This window comes from Pyrus communis, chromosome 14 (genome assembly GCF_963583255.1).
Source record: "Pyrus communis chromosome 14, drPyrComm1.1, whole genome shotgun sequence".
NCBI classification, from domain to species: domain Eukaryota; kingdom Viridiplantae; phylum Streptophyta; class Magnoliopsida; order Rosales; family Rosaceae; genus Pyrus; species Pyrus communis.
This window is the reverse complement of record NC_084816.1, coordinates 18017727-18037605: the sequence shown is the minus strand read 5'-3', so window position 1 is coordinate 18037605 and position 19879 is coordinate 18017727. Positions and strand designations below refer to the sequence as shown.

The 19879-nt window shown below is 38.7% G+C and overlaps 1 protein-coding gene across 1 annotated transcript; it reads right to left on the bottom strand.

Annotated features, from left to right (window-relative positions):
- Positions 1-17591: 17591 nt before the first annotated feature.
- LOC137714489 (uncharacterized) lies at positions 17592-19497 on the bottom strand. The gene is made up of 3 exons (XM_068453690.1): positions 19111-19497; positions 18627-18964; positions 17592-18171 (listed from the first exon to the last, which is right to left on the bottom strand). The coding sequence occupies exons 1-3, from the start codon at positions 19495-19497 to the stop codon at positions 17592-17594; spliced, it is 1305 nt and encodes a 434-aa protein (XP_068309791.1).
- Between the last annotated feature and the right edge of the window lie 382 nt (positions 19498-19879).

The window sequence follows — 19879 nt, the reverse complement described above, 5'->3', positions numbered from 1 at the left end:
ATCTCTTTTAGGTGTTTGAAGGCCTTCTCACATTCCTCGTCGAACTTGAATGGTACATCCTTTTGGAGAAGTCGGCATAGGGGTTGGGAAATCTTAGAAAAGTCTTTGATGAATCGCCTATAGAATCCTGCATGTCTAAGAAAAGAACGAACCTCTTTAACTGAAGTAGGAGAGGGTAAGTAGCGTACAAAATCTATTTTTGATTTATCAACTTTAATACCCTTGGCCGAAACAATATTACCTAGAACTATTCCTTGTTTTACCATAAAATGACATTTTTCCCAATTTAAAACAAGGTTAGTTTCAATGCATCGTTTCAAGATTAATGTGAGATTATCTAAACAATCATCAAATGAATCACCAAACACGCTAAAATCATCCGTGAAAATTTCAATAATCTTTTCTACAAAATCTGAAAAGATACTTACCATGCATATTTGAAAGGTGGCTGATGCATTACATAAACCAAATGACATTCGACGATAAGCAAAAGTACCAAATGGACAAGTAAAAGTAGTCTTTTCTTGATCATCTGGAGCTATAAAAATTTGATTATATCCCGAATAACCATCAAGAAAACAATAAAAAGAATGATCGGTTAACCTTTCAAGCATTTGATCAATGAACGGCAAAGGAAAGTGATATTTCCTTGTGGTGGCGTTAAGCTTCCTATAGTCAATGCACACTCTCCAACCTGTTTGGATACGGGTTGACACAAGCTCATTCTCGGCATTCTTCACCACAATCACTCCGGATTTCTTTGGCACAACTTGAACCGGTGAAACCCAATGGCTATTCGAGATAGGATAGATCACCCCACAATCAAGAAGCTTGATAATCTCATTTTTCACAACTTCCATCATTGGAGGGTTAAGTTGGCGTTGAGCCTCTCTAGTTGGTTTAGCCCCCTTCTCTAGAAGTATGCGATGGATGCAAGTTGTAGGACTAATACTCTTGATGTCGGCTAAGGTCCATCCTATGGCTGTTTTGTACTCTTTCAACACCCGAATCAATTTCTCCTCCTCCATTGTCATGAGGGATGAGGAAACTATGACGGGCAACGTCTCATTTTCTCCCAAATAGACATACTTCAAATGATCCGGTAATGGTTTAAGCTTAAGAATGGGTGCCTGAATCACTGAAGGTAACAACTTGTTAGTAGAAACAGGAATTGGAATTGGGTTTGGAGGCTTACCAAAGTGTTATGGCAACGACTCAAGGGCAGCAACCATCTTGGCCTCATCTTCACATGTAGGCACGGCATGGAATTCCTCATGCATGTCGTGGGTTTGATCTTTTCCTGCCCCTTTGTTTTTAAGTCTCATTCCTTTAGTAATGGTCGTTTCAAGGGGATCCCTCTCTAAGGAGTCAAGATAATCCTGCGCCAATGAATCAAATATATCAATAGAAAAACAAGAATGATCATCTTTAGGATATTTTATAGTTTTAGAAAGATTGAAATCAATAACTTCCCCATCAAATTCCATTGTTAATGTCCCCTTGAACACATCTATCTTGGTGCAGGCCGTTTTCATGAAAAGTCTCCCAAGGAGGATCGGCAATAGGGTAGAATAGGCCAAATCTTCCATGTCAAGCACATAAAAGTTCACTGGAAAGATCAAATTGTTAACCTGCACCAAAACATCTTCCAAAACTCCTTTTGGATATGCATTAGAACGATCGGCCCATTGAATAATCACACCATCGTTTTTAAGCTCTCCTAAGTTCATAGATGCATAAATTGAGTAAGGCATGACATTAATTGAAGCTCCTAAGTCTAACATAGCATGTTCAAACTTAGTATTTCCAATAACACAAGGAATTGTAAAACTACCCGGATCTTTGCATTTAGGTGGTAGTTTTCTTTGTAGCACTGCAGACACATTTTCACTTACATGGACCACCTCCTTGTTTGAAATCTTTTTCCTTGTTGTGCAAAGCTCTTTTAAGAATTTGGCATACTTAGGAACTTGCTTGATTGCATCAAGGAGCGAGATATTGACTTGAACTTTCCTAAAGGTTTCCAAAATGTCCTTTTCATTCTCCTCCTTCTTTGATTGCCCAAACTTGCTAAGAAAGGGGCACATTTAGTGGAATAGAACTTGACAAAGTCGAATTTGGACTTACCTTGGTGGTGTGGGACGATTTTGGGACAATAGAGGGCTGCGGCAATGTTTGTTCCACCCTTGCCGTGGCTTTGTCCAATTCCTCCTCTTCGAGCAGCAGCTTTTCGTCCTCTTTTTGACTTGATTTGGTTGGTTCGGGGCTAGTTCCAACTTCCTTGCCACTTCTCAAGGTGATAGCCTTAGCGGTTTCAAAACCTCCTTTTGGATTGACGATGGTCGAGCTAGGTAGTTTGCCTTGGTCTCAGAATTGTCCTACAAATTCCGCTATCTGCCCAATTTGTTTCTCCAACTGGTCCACCCTTTCGTCTTGATTTTGCATCACTTTGTTTTGATTCTCTTGCCCCTGAGACAAATTGGCAAGTAACTTAATAAGTGTATCATTGTCTAAAGACGTACCTGAATTTGGTTAGGCGAATTGTGGTGGAAGTTGTGGTGGTACGTATGGCCTTTGATAGAACCCAGAGGGTGGCTATCTATATCCTCCTTGTTGTTGAGGTTGTTGAGGCTCACTTCACTTGAAGTTTGGATGATCTCTCTAACCCGGATTATATGTATTTGAGTATGGATCATTCCTTTGATTTTGGCCTTGATAACCTATGGCATTGGCGCTTTCCCATCCTCCATTCTCTATCAATTGAGGACATTGATCATTGAGATGCCCTTGCATGGAGCACACTCCACAAATGGCCGCACCTTGCACTTTGGATCCATCGACCACCTGAGACACAAGCATAGTGAGGTTAGCTAATTGAGATTGAATTTCAGAAATTGCACTTACCTCATTCACTTGTTGCTATAGGGTATCTCTTTGTCCAACACCTTCATATTGTTGTGCATTCAATGCTCGATTTACAATTAAGACCTTGGCAGCCACCGATGTTTTGTCAACCAAAGCACCTCTCGCTGAAGCATCTAGCATTTGCCTTTCAATTGGAAGGAGTCCTTCGTAGAAATATTGAATTAAGAGCTCTTCCTTCAGTTGATGTTGAGGGCATGATGCAACTAACGTCTTGAAACGCTCATAATACGCTAGAAAAGACTCCCCTTGATTTTGTTGAATTCCGCTAATCTTCTTCCTCAAAAGAATCACTCTTAAAGTTGGGAAAAATTTCTCCAAGAATGCTCTCTTCATACTTTCCCAAGAAGTGACGGTCCCGGGTGCCAATTCATAAAGCCAATCCTTAGCCTTTTCCACAAGAGAGAATGGAAAAGTTTTCATCTTCAAAATATTCCCATCAACGTTAATAGGTGTCATGCTTGAGCATACAACTTCAAACTCCTTCAAATGCTTGTTTGGATCTTCCATGGACAGCCCATGGTATTTGGGAATATGATGCAGCAAGCTTGACTTCAATTCGAACTCATCGGTCTTGCCTTGAGCCGCCCTAGGGTATTTAATGCAAATTGGCACGACATTGTCCAACCCCGAGGCAGAAAGCTCCTTGATTGTTCGATTATCTGCCGCCATGACTTGTTCTTCCTCTTCCACTTCTTCTTCATCAGATTCGGCCTCAGAACTAGAACTAGGTGGATTAGGTTCTGGTTGCTTCCTCTTTCTTCTCAAAGTTCGTTCAAAATCGTCGTCAAACTCCAAGATATTCTCACGAACGGGATGAGAACTATGAGTCATACACTTGTACCTAGAACAATGAAACAAAAGAATTCAGCAACTCTCTTAGAGGCACGGCAAACACACAAAAACTAAGAAATAAGGCACGGTAAACACTAAAAGAAAGAACAAATAAACACACGACACTCTTGACCTTAAGACACACTTTGACACGACACAAACACAAGGGATTAGCAAGTTTGCTAATCCCTGGCAATGGCGCCAAAATTTTGTTGTGAAAATTATCATAACACACAAATTAAACCCTATTTGTAACAATTGTAGTATATATGCAAGTAGGGATCGTTTTCTAACCGGGGATTAACTAGGGATGCTAATCTACTCTAAATTGACTTAAAAACACAAAACTAAACTTTAAAACACTTTACTAGAGACTCAAAACAAATTAAAAAGACTCAAAACAAATTAAAAAGACTCAAAACAACACAAAACAATCAAATAGACTCAAACTAGACTCTAAAGGGTGATTTGAACGAAATTTAACTAACTTAGACTCAAAACACTAATTTGGATAGATTCAAACACTTTACTAACTAATCTACCACACTTAATAAAAGGGGGAATTGATTTGGACGAAATTAATTAAATTGGGCAGATTGTAAACTAAACAAATTAGGCACTAAATTAGGTGAATTGAATGGGAAAAAGGCTAGTTAGAGGGTCCTTCTCCACACACGCACATATGTAACACAAATTGATTTCCAGATTTTATCCCTTTAAACCGTGAATGACAATGCTCCAAATTAATTGTGAAAAACACAAATTAACTTTTAGATTTTCCTATTTTCATTGAATTGGATGGAAAACACATCGACAATCAAATTATTCTTATCAAATTCCCTACATGAATTGCATAATAGAGATAAAATCAAAGATCATTAAGCTTTTTGAGAACCCTAAGCATTGACTAGGCATTCGTAACTATGAATTGCATGATACTCCTGCCTAGAATTTACTTAATACAATCATGACTAGTGATTTTTACTACTTGTGAATATAAGTTCATAACGATTAGGTGAAATTCCCTTATATCCTAGCATCAAATTCATGCATGAAAACTAAGTATGCATCCTTAATCAACACACAAGAACAAGTTCTCAATAAATCAATTAAGTAAATCGCATTCACAATTCAAGAAACAAAATCTGGAGTAAATCAATTCATATAAAACATATGTCCATGGCTTTGAATTCACCTCTAACTAAGAAAAACTTAGTTACACATGTTCATAACAATTGAAAAGCAAATTAAAATAAACATGGAAACGAAACGAGGGAAGAAAAAACTCTGAAAGTCACCAAGGGTTGCAGATTCCTTGCGGCACAAGGGTCTCCTTCTCCTATGAAAGCCACGACACTCCTTCTTCTCCCTAGGATTTGCGGCACAAGGTTGTATTTTCTGAATGGATGGTGTGTATGTGTGTGAATGAATGAACGAATTGAATGATGAATGGCTACTTAGGGTGTGTAAGGGGGTGTGGCAACTTAAGGTCCCTTTATATAGTACTCGGCCAAAACCCTAGCAATAAGAATTTAGGGTTAAACCTAGCAGAAATAAGTGATTAGGGTCCCTAGGGTTTGCGGCAAAGGTTGGGAACTTAAGTCCTAGCCCAATTGGTTTCAGATATGGACTTATACAATCCAAATCCAAGAGGAAAAAGGCCAAATTAAATCAAAATCCAATCGGAAAAAGGTTTAGGAAATTCATCCAAAATTGGGCCTTCTAGAAACTAAGTGTTTTGTGGTTGATTTTGGGTGTTCTAGAAGGCATAAAAAGGGGAAAAGTGCGGCACCCTTTTAGGGTCAGATAAGGCTTCTAGAAATTAGGTTTTTAGGTCCACTTGCAGCTAGGATTAAGGTGGAACAAGATTAGGTTAGGATAAGATAGGATAAGGTTTGGATAAGATAAGGTTGTTAGGATAAGTTTCCATATTTCTCGCTCTTCCCTTATCTTCTTTGTCTTGATCTTTCCTTTTCTGATTTGTAGCATGTTCCTAGCCTCTTTTGACTCCAAATTCGTCCATCCACCTTGCTCCACATACAAGCTATCCATAATAAGCCCAAAACTGCTCTAAAAGGCTCAAAATCGCCTTTTCTTGCCAACTTTTTCATTAGGACCTACAAACAAACGAAAATAGCTTAAAACACTATAATAAGTAGTAATTAGCTCACTAAATGTAAGGAAATAACATAACTAAGTAGCATAAATATGCTTCTATCAAATATTCACAATTTGAATCAATATCATCATAAAAAATAGAATTTAAAAAATATGTCTGAAGCTAAAATTGAAGGACGATATATTTAACTAGATTTTGTAAAGCTCTAGAATTAAACCTTCAATAGTCATCCACCAAACATAAAGTGTACAGACTTTCTTGAGAAAATATGCAGAATTTGGAGCAGATCTTTGCGGGAAATTGGTTAGGGTTTTGATCGCTGACAATAGGGATTGATGTTGTGGTGTTTTAGGGTTCTGTGTAGTTATTTTGAAAAAACAAAATTAATACGGGAACAATACCGACTATTTTACAGGAAAGAGCCGAGAAGACTGCACAAAGAATGGATGGAGAAGATATAGTTTTGTAATTATTTTAGTTAAAAAGGGTATTGTAGTATTTTCATTTCAAGTTTTGGTTAGAATTATGAAAAGTTATAAAGGGGCTAAAATTCAATTCATGGTCTAAAATTTGGCTAGTTTTCCAAATTTCCCAAATAAATTCATCCTTATATTAGAAAGTCTATATAATCCCACACGTTTCTAAATCGCGCTAAATTAAAAATAAATAAAAGGAGATATTGAATCAATGAGAATTTTCTTTTCACTCAAGTTAAATATTGAAGAATTTGTTGTAGGCCTATTTGATTGAACAATCTAGATTTTAGAGAGAGAGGGGGGGCCGTCAATATTGAAGGACAAGAGAGAGTGATTTAATTGTGAGGTGTGTTTGATTCACCCCATTGTGCCTTTATTTATAGTAGTATGATAGGTGAAAACCTTTCCCTTTAGAATTACAACATTTAATAGGTAATCTACTCCTTATAGGAATATAAGATACATTCCCATATCTACTAGAATTTACATAATCATGTTCCTATTCTAAATATAACTACAACATTCCCACTTGAGTGTGTAAATACTTAACAAACCATTGCATCAAATCTTCAGTAGATAAGGTAGAATAATTGATGAAGTCATCGGCACAATCGGTGATCGCGAGTCTCAAATTTATTTGAAGTATGCATTTGTAGTAAAACTCACAAAATCTTGCTATGGTAAAACCCAAGGCATGGGGAAAAACCCATAGACTAAGAAGAAAAGTGAGAAGTATGCATAATGTCTTAAAACAAATGTTAAACAGAACGAAAGTAGTGAACTCAATGGAGTATGATCATCTTAGGATGGGTGCCTCATTAAAACCTCGTTAGGTAGCAAAAACCCAGTGGGAAAAATGCTCCTAATCTTAGGAAAAAGAGTACATTAAGATCATGTGAGTATGCCTCTAGATACTCCCCCTGAGTTAGACACAACTTCTAAATAAGAGAACTACAAGCGATTCAACTCAGATAATTTACGCATAGCAATTCCTTGGACGAACTTCTGAAATGTAGACTTAGGCAATGACTTGGTGAAAAGATCGGTCAGGTTGTCCTAGGAACGAATTTGCTTGACTTCAATGGTCTGATGCTGCTGTTGCTGGTGTGAGTAAAAAAACTTCGGCACTATGTGCTTAGTGTTGTCTCCCTTGATGTATCCTTCTTCAACTGCTTGATACATGCTGCATTGTCTTCAAAGATCGTCGTAGGAAGGTCAACGACTGATGTAAGACCACTAGTACTTCGAATATGTTCCACAACTTCTCCTAGCCAAAAGAACTCACACGATGCTTCATACAAGGCAAAAATCTCAGTATAGTTCGATGAAGTCGCAATTAGTGTTTGCTTGGTAGACTTCCAAGATATAGTGGTGTGTCCAATGGTAAAGACATAGCCCGTTTAAGAACGTGCCCTATGTGGGTCAGATAGATATCCAACATCTACCTAATCGACAAGGCGAAAATCAATCCAAGGACTATAGGGGGCGGCAACACTCGAAGATTCATGGGTATATAACAAGCCCAAATCCATTGTACCCTTAAGGTAATAGAAAATGTCTTTTAACACCATTCCAGTGCTTGCGTGTGGGCGCATTGCTGTATCTGATGCGAGAATTATACGCGCATAAATTAAACCCTCGTTTGACAATTGTAGTAGAATGGATAAGTGAGGGATCGTTCTAGACCGGGGATTAGGAGGGCTTGCTAAAACCTTCTAAATTGACTTAAAAACATAAAAACTAAATTAAAACAGATTTAAGACACTTGGGAACAAGGAAAAATAAAAAAGGGGGTTTTAGTTTTGACGAAGTTGAAATAAACAAACAAAATGCAAAAATGGACAGATTGTAAACAAGTGTTGTGAAACAAGATGGTTGGTGAATTAGCTAGAGGTTCTTTCTCCACACATGATATTTATGCATATGAATCAATTTCCAGTTATTCCTTCATTGAATTATGAACGACAATGCCCCAAATTAACCGTGACATCACTAGTTAACCCTCAGATTTTCCTTATATTATTGGATTGGATGGCATCATTCGACAACCCAAAACATTCTCAAAAGTTCCCTACATGTCATCATAATAGAGATACAATCGAAGATCATTAAGAATAATGAAAACCATAAGCATTGACAAAGCATTTGCAACTATGACATCATGTTACTCATGCTAAGAATTAAACTTAACGCGATCGTGACAAGCGACCTTCACTACTTTCAAGTATAAGTTAGTAACGATTATGTGAAACCTTCTTAAACTTTAGCCACATATTCATGCATGCTAATTAAGTGTCGACCCTCAATCAACAAACACAAATAAGTTAATCATCAAATAGTTAAGCCAATTGCATTCACGAATCAAGAGTTCATAACCGGAATTCATCAATTCATATCACATAAATAATCATGGTATTGAAATCACCCCTAGCCAAAAAGGGTTTAGTTCCTCATAACTTTGAAATCAAAGAAACACCTAAACATTCCAACAACTCAAACTTGAATTGTATGAACGTTTAGGCACTCTTCTCTTCCATTCCTCATATTACAAAACAAAGAGAATTGAATTTAAACATTGAAATCAAAGAAACGCGTAAACATTCCAACAACTCAAACGTGAATTGTATGAACGTTTAGGCCCTCTTATCTTCCTCGTTGTTGTAGCACAAGGTCTAAGGTGAGGTTTGGGGAATTATGGAAATGGATGAGGAATGGTGGAATGGGGACTCAGGGGAAGTGTTTGTGTTAGTTGTGGTGTGTGAAATGGAGAGATGGAGTTTGGATTCTAAGGGAGACTCACGGCTAAGAGAGAAAGGGATGTGTTTGTGGTGTGTTGTGTATGAAAATGAGATGTTCATGAATGAATGAATGCAAGGGTATTTATAGGAGTAGTGAAGGGAACATATGGCTATGTCATTTGTAGGTGAAGTAGGTGGATGTTGTAGGTGAAGTAGGTGGATGTTGTAGGTGAGTAGGTGGATGTTGTAGGTGAAGTAGGTGGATGTTGTAGGTGAGTAGGTGGATGTTGTAGGTGAAGTAGGTGGATGTTGTAGGTGAAGTAGGTGATAAGTGATAAGTGTATGATATGTTAAGTGATAAGTGAATGATTATGATAAGTGATAAATGAATGTATGATATGATAAGTGGTGAATGATAAGTGATAAGTGGTGATGATATGTGATAAGTAATGAGTGGTGATGATAAGTATGGAGCATGTGAATTAACTAATGAAGGAAATGCATGTGCAATGACAATGTGTTAGAATGGATGTGTGTTATGCATGGCATGATTGGGATTAGGAAAGGTTTTAAATGTCCTAAAACTAAAGAGAACAAGGTTCCAACACTTTGGTCTTCAATTAGGTCTTCAATTTCGTCCAACACTTTGGCTCCAAGCATAAGCTATCCATCCTTAGCCCAAAAGTGCTCCAAAAGTCTCCAAAATGCATCTTTTTGCTCCTTTAGCCCTTTGGACCTATAAACACACGAAAATAGCTTAAAGTACTAAAATAACTAAAGAAACATAACGTAAATGCACGAGAACAAGCCATTTAAGTCGCATGAATATGCTCCTATCAAATACCCCCACACTTAGTTTTTGCTAGTCCTCGAGCAAAACAAAACAAAAGAAACCAAAAACAAAACAAAACGAACAAAACACAACCTACACCTTCCAACAATCGTCTCAGATTTCCAATGCATATGACAAGTTAAAAATCATTAGTCCCATAGATTTTTAGCCATCTTTACAGTTAAGTACATTCTTAATCATAGTCACCACATACTAGTTCACAATTAAGCATTTAAAACACATTTCGAAAGTAGTAACATGCCTTTAGAGAATTTCCTCAATTCCTTACTAGAATGCACTCTATTTTCACACAGATTTTCTGACTACACACCCTACACTAGTTATATGTGAGAGATTGATGTAAACATGTAGACGAACACTCACATATGTTATAATAAGGAAAGCATTTTCTGGAGTTAATAAGCATGTTTAGATATGATCTCATGAATGGAATGCTACTACTTAGACGCGAGAACCAGTGACACCATAAGCTCATACCAAGTTCAAACTCCACAATTGAAATACATAACACTCAAGATAGAAGTCAAGGGTTGTAACGGGGCTAAAGGTGTTTGGCTAACAAAGAAAGGTGAAGGATAAACAAACATTCTTAAAGCAATAGTGAGCAAAGTATTTGAATTAGGCACTTAGAATTCCCTTTAGAACGCAAAAATCAACTTTGAACACCTAAGGGAAAGTCACACAAAACTTAGGGCCATATTCAACTTTTTGGACCCTTTCTTCAACCATCAACGCTCGTGAGTTCATTCTTACTTATTTTCACTCCTTTATTTATTTATTTATTTTTTTTTTCTTTTGAATCTCGAAACATACATATAAACGTAAGAACAAACTTTTACTCCCCCACACTCATTTTCTTGCATAATGTAACTCAAAAGGAATTCATTTAAGTCATGCTCACTATACTTTAAGAACAAGGGTATAGGAAAGTCCTACACTAAGCTAGGTAAGGGAAATGTGGGAAAACAAAGAATAAAAGCTAAACAAGGCTCAACGGGGTTAAAACTTACAACAAATACGAAGTATGGGAAGTAAGTTTATTTGGCTATGGTGGTGGTCACTACACAACTTCTTCTTGAATATGTGTTATGCAAATCAATAACATGCTTTGAATGAAAAGGGCATGAGTTCTAGCATTTGGAACTATATGATGAAACGCCTTCTAAGTAGTAACCAAGCAAAGAATAATGAGATCATGCAACGACTTTAGAAAACAAGAAATCACAAATTATACTCTCCAAAGAACGTTATAGGTTCAAGTCTCTCAGGGTTGTAGCGTTTGTTTGAGTTCCTTCCTTCAAGCATGTTACAAAAACGAATTTTTTTCTTTTATGATTGCATGTGAAGTCATACATTATAACCATAACCAAGCATATACCAAGAGTAAATCAAACTTTTCTCTATGTTTATAACTCTTTTTAACAGTCATGCAATTACAAACCAAATCCTTATCATTGTGTTGGAAGGTATCCTAAGACACAAACACACAAAAACGACTCAAAACACTCTTTTTAGGTTTTTTAAAACACGTTTTTCAAATTTTTATGTGATTTTCGGAGTTATAAAAACAAAACATACTAAAACACTCTAAAACAACTTAAAAACACCTTAAAACAGCAAGGAACAACATTTGAAGTTATAAAAACAAAACATACTAAAACACTTTAAAACAACTTAAAAACACCTTAAAACAGCAAGGAACAACATTTGAAGTTATGGGTGATAAAATCCCACGAATTTGCATTAAATATACTTAGTTACCCCCCCCACACTTAAATCAAACATTGTCCTCAATGGTTTAAGCATAGATTCACACAAAACATAAGTAAACACACAAAAAACATTTAAACATACTAAACATGGCAGAATGTAATTAACAAAGAGAAGAGTTTAGGGACGCAAATCTGGTTATGGAGTGTAAATTCCGTCTTCTCTTTGTTGATTGCATTGAGGCTTGATCTGGATGATTCCATAGGCTTACTCTCGAACTGGTTGCCGCCCATCGTTGATTTTCCTTTGTGCTACTCTTGATCTGGGCAGCAGGATTCTTTTGGTCTTCCCCGAAGGTCTGAGCTTACTCCTTTGGTCTGTTTCTTTGTTCAATCTTTCCAATTCGTATTGAAAAGGGTTGGAGGATAACTCAGCCTAAGTTTGTCTCCACATGCTTCAATGTATCATTTTCACTTGCCTTACTCGCTCCCTTTTGCAGAAGTGGTCCCTTCTCTGGAAGTGTATCAACCGTTGAAGATGACTACTCGAGAGCAACGCTAGGTAAGCAATCAGGAATAGATTCCAGGCAGTTGGCTCCAGATCGGAAGACTGACTCCAAGTGCCGGCTGATTGCTTCTTTCACTTTGCCATGCGAGTAAGAACAAGGACAAAGAAAAGGACAGGGAAAGAGCATGATATGAGATACTTTTGCTTTAGACCTTCTTGATATGAGATACCTTTGCTTTTGAAGAAACGGCGAATGAAGCAGCATATGTATTTGTTGTGGTTGTCTCCACATGCTTCGATCGACCGTTTCCTTCTGCCTCATTTGTACTCCAGGTTTCTGGTATCTTCTTTGGGGGAGAAAAAATTGAGTATTTCAAGAGGCTTTGCTGGGAGTGCGCCCTCAGAGGTGAGGGAGGGTTGGACATTTTCTTCAGGTTTTCCTTGCCATAAAAACGAAGGTCGACATATATAGAGATAATAGCAAGTGGTGGTACTGTTCTTTTACCCTTGTCGACAGACGTTTTGATCCCGCAAATCCGGCTTTTTGAAATAATGGCGCCTCTTCGATCTCTGAACACGCCTCTTCGATTTCTGAGCAGGCACCCCTTCGATTTCTGAACGACGCCCCTTCGCTTTCTGAACGACACGTGGTAGTGCAGATGCGGCTCCTTTTGACAAAGCTGCACGCGTCTTCTGAAAAGCTGAGAAAGCGTCGCCGAACTTTGCGCTTGTCGGCTAAAGATGTGTAGTTGCGATGATGGCCTCCACGTGTTGTCTGAAAAGAAGAACTCTTTTGACAAAGTTGAACACGTCTTCTGAAAAGCTGAGAAAGCGTCGCCTAAATTACGCCGGAAATTCCGGCTTTTTGAATCGGTGGACGCGTCGCCTTGGCTTCTTATTGAGGTATCGATCACCGCCACAAACACACTCTGAAGATTTCCCATTCTTGAAAATCGTCTCCGGCCCTTCGAAATTTAACTCCATCCACCCATTCTCTTTGAACACTTTTGAAAAAAATGGCAAACTCATCGAACCTTAGCTTAGATTTGAGTCTCAGCAGCGATCCGGTTGCGCCCCGTCAAGGTAATGTATGGCGCCCTTCTTTTTTTTTCTTCTAACGGTCCTCTTTCAGGTGAAGACTCTGTGATGCAGGACACCACAACAGCTACAATAGTAGCTAGGAACCTCCTCACACCAAAAGATAGTAGGCTGTTGTCAGGACGGTCCGATGAGTTGGCCGTTCAAGAGTCCCTCGCACTTAGTGTTCAGTGTGCGAGTTCTGTGTCCAACATGGGCCAACGCCTGCTTGCCCGCTCCCGTCAGGTGGAATCATTGATGGCAGAGGTGGAAAGTCTCAAGCAGGAGATCAAACTGCTTAAGTACGAGAATAGAAGTTTGCACGTGCTTGCCAACAACTATTCGACGGGTATGAAGAGGAAGCTTGATGAGCTACAAGAATCCAATGGTCGGATGCAAAGTGACCGTCAAACTGACCGTCAAAGGCTTTCGGCTTACTTCCAGAGGCATATTTTTCCTGGCTCGTCCAGCGTTTGGCCAAGTATTGGGGCCTGGAATGCTCTAGCTCCGATGCCTCCTGCTCCGATGCCTCCCGCTTCTATGCCTCCCGCATCTATGCCTTCCGCTTCGACGCCTCCTGCTTCTAGAATTTTGCCCAGTAGTGGGGCTTCAAGTAAACGCCCTTTGTGAAGGCTCCATCTTTCCTTGTTTAGCAGTGCCTATCAATAAACCAAACATTTTCTCAATGTTACAATCATAGACTCACACAATTAATAAACAAACAAACAATAACAACTAAACAACCTAATAAGGCAGAAACGAAATAGCAGCAAAGAGAAGAGTTTTTAGGAATCTGGAATTGGAGTGCTTTCTAAGTCTTCCTTTGTTGAATGCATGGGTTGCCTCCCAAGTAGCGCTAAGACACAAACAAACACCAAAATGACTCAAATGACTCTAAAAACACATATTTTTGGGTTTTTCAAAAGATTTTTTTTTTTTTTTTTTTTTTCATCAATTCTCAAACGGCATGGAATTTATCTTTGAATGGGCGGTGATACTTGAAATGATCCGGTAATAGTTTAAATTCCAGATTGGGTGCCTGAATCATTAACCACATGTTAGTATAAAAGAAAATTGAAATTCGGGGAGGCGGCTTACCTGTGTGCTCCAAAATGAACTCCAGAATAAACACCCCTTCGAAAGTTATGACTTGTCCCGTGTCATAAAATCCAACTTCCTTGGGAATTGTGGTTTCAAATATGTCCTCTTTGATGCCTTCTACATCTTCTCCAGCCACTACCTTCTCTTGAATCATTCTTCTTGGTGTACAAAGTCCTTTGAAGAATTCAACACCATCTAAAACTTGTTGTGTTGCACCAAGAATTTGAATAGCATTTTGCTCCTTTGGGAAGGCTTCCACGATGTCCTTTTTACTCTCTTCTTGGTTGGGAATCAAAAACCTGCTAGGAAAAGGGACATTGGGTGGAATAACATCAGAATAACATGGAATTGGGACGTCCTTACTGGTGGTGGGTGGTTTAGAGGGCTTAGGGGGCTGCGGCAAAGGTTGTTCTACCCTTGCCGTGTGCATGTCTTCTTCCTCCTCCTCAATTAGCAGCTCTTCATCCACTTCTAGGCTATGTTTGGACATTTTTAGGTCAGCTCCAACCTCCATAGCACTTCCCAAAGTGATAGCATTATGGATTTCAAAATCTTCCTTCGATTTTTCAATAGTTGAGTTGGAAAGTTCACTTTGCTCTTGAATTTGTTTCATGAACTCCATAATCTGCCCAAATTGCTCGTCCAATTTACCCAACTTCTTGTCTTGATTTTGTTCGTCCTGCGTCAAAGAGGTTAGTAATTGAAAATTTTTATCATTATCCATGGACATACTTGAACTTGATTGGAATTGTTGTGGGGGAGGTTGTGGTGGCTGCATAGGTGTTGTATTGAACTCCTCATATGGTTGCCAATATGCTTCTTGTTGAGCCTCCTTGGCTTGATTTTGTGACCCCTGCGCCAAAGAATTTATTTCATTAAGAATTTGAATATAATCTATTGGCGAACTTGAATTTAATTGAGCATATTGCATATGAAGTTGTGGTGGCTGCATAGGTCTTGAATAGAACTCCTCATATGGTTGCCAATATGCTTCACGTTGAACTTGTTGATCTTCCCACCATATAGAGTTTGAATGATCCCTCCAATCTTTTTGTGGACATTGATTGGCTTGAAATCCTTGCCTATATGAAGCACCAAATGTAAGGACACTCTGCATTGTGGTCCTTTCGGCATACGGCAACAATTTAGTAGTAAGATTTGCCAATTGAGCTTGAATGCTAGCAAAATCCATATCTTACTTCTCTAGTACCTAAAATCAAAGAAAGAGAACTAAATCAAATATCAAAAGTAACAACAAACAAAGAAAACAACACTAAGTTAGAAACTAAAACGAAAACAAATTTTGGCGCGTATAATTCTCGCATCAAATTTTGGCGCCGTTGCCGGGGATTAGGAGGGCTTGCTAAAACCTTCTAAATTGACTTAAAAACATAAAAACTAAATTGAAACAGATTTAAGACACTTGGGAACAAGGAAAAATAAAAAAGGGGGTTTTAGTTTTGACGAAGTTGAAATAAACAAACAAAATGCAAAAATGGACAGATTGTAAACAAGTGTTGTGAAACAAGATGGTTGGTGAATTAGCTAGAGGTTCTTTCTCCACACATGATATTTATGCATATGAATCAATTTCCAGTTATTCCTTCATTGAATTATGAACGACAATGCCCCAAATTAACCGTGACATCACTAGTTAACCCTCAGATTTTCCTTATATTATTGGATTGGATGGCATCATTCGACAACCCAAAACATTCTCAAAAGTTCCCTACATGTCATCATAATAGAGATACAATCGAAGATCATTAAGAATAATGAAAACCATAAGCATTGACAAAGCATTTGCAACTATGACATCATGTTACTCATGCTAAGAATTAAACTTAACGCGATCGTGACAAGCGACCTTCACTACTTTCAAGTATAAGTTAGTAACGATTATGTGAAACCTTCTTAAACTTTAGCCACATATTCATGCATGCTAATTAAGTGTCGACCCTCAATCAACAAACACAAATAAGTTAATCATCAAATAGTTAAGCCAATTGCATTCACGAATCAAGAGTTCATAACCGGAATTCATCAATTCATATCACATAAATAATCATGGTATTGAAATCACCCCTAGCCAAAAAGGGTTTAGTTCCTCATAACTTTGAAATCAAAGAAACACCTAAACATTCCAACAACTCAAACTTGAATTGTATGAACGTTTAGGCACTCTTCTCTTCCATTCCTCATATTACAAAACAAAGAGAATTGAATTTAAACATTGAAATCAAAGAAACGCGTAAACATTCCAACAACTCAAACGTGAATTGTATGAACGTTTAGGCCCTCTTATCTTCCTCGTTGTTGTAGCACAAGGTCTAAGGTGAGGTTTGGGGAATTATGGAAATGGATGAGGAATGGTGGAATGGGGACTCAGGGGAAGTGTTTGTGTTAGTTGTGGTGTGTGAAATGGAGAGATGGAGTTTGGATTCTAAGGGAGACTCACGGCTAAGAGAGAAAGGGATGTGTTTGTGGTGTGTTGTGTATGAAAATGAGATGTTCATGAATGAATGAATGCAAGGGTATTTATAGGAGTAGTGGAGGGAACATATGGCTATGTCATTTGTAGGTGAAGTAGGTGGATGTTGTAGGTGAAGTAGGTGGATGTTGTAGGTGAGTAGGTGGATGTTGTAGGTGAAGTAGGTGGATGTTGTAGGTGAAGTAGGTGGATGTTGTAGGTGAGTAGGTGGATGTTGTAGGTGAAGTAGGTGGATGTTGTAGGTGAAGTAGGTGATAAGTGATAAGTGTATGATATGTTAAGTGATAAGTGAATGATTATGATAAGTGATAAATGAATGTATGATATGATAAGTGGTGAATGATAAGTGATAAGTGGTGATGATATGTGATAAGTAATGAGTGGTGATGATAAGTATGGAGCATGTGAATTAACTAATGAAGGAAATGCATGTGCAATGACAATGTGTTAGAATGGATGTGTGTTATGCATGGCATGATTGGGATTAGGAAAGGTTTTAAATGTCCTAAAACTAAAGAGAACAAGGTTCCAACACTTTGGTCTTCAATTAGGTCTTCAATTTCGTCCAACACTTTGGCTCCAAGCATAAGCTATCCATCCTTAGCCCAAAAGTGCTCCAAAAGTCTCCAAAATGCATCTTTTTGCTCCTTTAGCCCTTTGGACCTATAAACACACGAAAATAGCTTAAAGTACTAAAATAACTAAAGAAACATAACGTAAATGCACGAGAACAAGCCATTTAAGTCGCATGAATATGCTCCTATCAGTATCTTGCCAAAAGATTAATAATGAAGGAGATGTCAGGTCTACTGCACTGAGCCAAGTACAATAAAGCCCTAATTACACTTAGGTAAGGAACTTCGGGTTCCCAAATCTTTTCCTCATCCTCCTTTGGACGAAAGGGATCTTGTTTAGCATCTAGAGTCCGAATGACCATGGGTGTACTCGAAGGCTTCACTTTATCTTCATTAAAACATCTTAACACCTTTTGGGTGTAGTTCGATTGACGTACTAGGATTTCATCCGAACAATGCTCGATCTCCAGGCTGAGAAAATATCGAGTTTTCCCAAGATCATTCATCTCAAATTTCGATTTCAAGTGTGCAGCAATTTCCTTAAGATTTGCAGGAGTCCCAATAAGGTTCATGTCATCGACATAAACTGCAACGATTACAAATCCGGAATGTGACTTCTTTATGAACATGCATGGGGATAATTCGTTGTTCACATAACCCTGACTTGTCAAATATTCACTCAGACGATAATACCACATCTGCTCGGATTGTTCCAATCCGTAAAGTGACCTCTTCAACTTAATTAAGAGAGTGTGCTGTGGTCTAGAACTATTTGAACCAGTTAATGGAAGTCATTTTAAAACTCTCATATAAATTTCCGTATCTAGATGAGATACGCGGTTACCACATTCATAAGCTGCATATTCAGTTTTTAGGAAACTACCAAACTGATTAAGTAGCAGAACATTATAACGTCCATTACAGGGGAATACGTCTCCTCGTAATCAATCCCAGGGCCCTGAGAGAAGCCTTGCACTACGAGGCGTGCTTTGTATCACACTATTTCATTCTTTTTATTATGCTTCCTCACAAAAACCCATTTGTAGCTAACGGGCTTCATGCATGGTGATGTAGGAATGATAGGTCCAAATACCTTACGTTTCGCGAGCGAATCGAGTTCAACCTGGATTGCTTGTTTCCAGTTTGACTAATCGGTTTGGCATTTATCAATGGAACGTGGTTCAATGTCATTGCTAAGCATGATGTTAGTAGTTACTGAGTACCCGAATGCATCATCGATGATCCTATCATTCTTATTCCAAACCTCATCCAATACTGCGTAGTGGACCAAAATCTCGTGATTTTCGGGAGGCTGGCATGTTTCTTCTGAAGCATCACCGTAATCTAAAATAAACTCATGCGTTAGAACGGATGAGTGAACGATGGTCAGATTCAAACTAGGGTCACCAGTTGGTGCCATCTTCCTCTTCAGGGGTTGTGAATCCTTTAAATCAAGGGGTCTGCCACGCTTCAGGGTTGGAGCAGATGATTGGTTAGCTGCCAATGTACCTTGTCGCGTGGAAGGTGCAGCCTCCCCACCTTCGGGGACGGTCTGGCCTTCCTAGGCGGGTTGTGGATGTACGCGGGGTACATTTATCCTTGCAGGTGCGTTTGCGGTGGGTATATGTGATCTTGTCACTTTGCTAGATCATTAAGAACATTTGGCATGCTTTGAGCAATGCTCTGAAGATCTATAATTCGTCGCACCTCAGTTTCAGACTGGGCAGTGCGGGGATTTAAATGAGACATAGTGGGAGCATACCACGATAATTCGCGGTGTTCTACAGGAACGTTAGCATGCTTATCTCCCCTTAACGATGGGAAGACTGTCTCATCAAAGTGACAATCCGCAAAACGTGTGGTAAAGAGATTTCCTGTCAAGGGTTCTAAGTAGCAAACAATTGATGGTGAATCATAACCGACATAGATTCCCATTTTTCTCTGAGGACTCATTTTGGTACGTAGCGGCGACGCTATTGGCACATAAATGGCGCATCCAAACACTTGTAAATGCAAGACATCAAGCTCGTATCCAGTGACTAACTGTAACAGTGAATGTGGTTGAGTAGCAGTGGGCCTCAGGTGGACCAACATAGCTGCGTGCAATATTGCATAGCCCCAGGCAGATATCGACGGTTTGGTTTTCATGACCAAAGTCCAAGCTATCAATTGAAGGTGCTTTATGAAAGCTTATGCCAGGCCATTTTGGGTGTGAACATGGGGTACAGGATGTTAAACATCAATCCCTACTGACATGCAATAATCGTCAAAAGTCTGTGACGTAAACTTTCTAGTGTTATCCAGTCGAATCGACTTAATCGGATAATCAGGGTGGTGAGCCCTAAGCTTAATGATTTAAGCTAGGAGTTTAGCAAATGCAGCATTGCGTGTGGACAATAGGCAAACATGTGACCATCGTGTTGATGCATCAACCAACACCATAAAGTATCTAAATGGTCCGCAGGTTGGTTGGATA

What these genes read in the sequence shown, in the direction of transcription:
- LOC137714489 (XM_068453690.1), bottom strand. Translation starts at nt 19,497, where the DNA reads ATGTTGGTCCACCTGAGGCCCACTGCTACTCAACCACATTCACTGTTA. An exon ending in CTGCCCAGTCTGAAACTGAG is followed by an intron (nt 18,965 to 19,110) that starts GTGCGACGAATT and finishes CAACCCGCCTAG; the next exon opens with GAAGGCCAGACCGTCCCCGA. An exon ending in ATCATCGATGATGCATTCGG is followed by an intron (nt 18,172 to 18,626) that starts GTACTCAGTAAC and finishes TGGTTCAAATAG; the next exon opens with TTCTAGACCACAGCACACTC.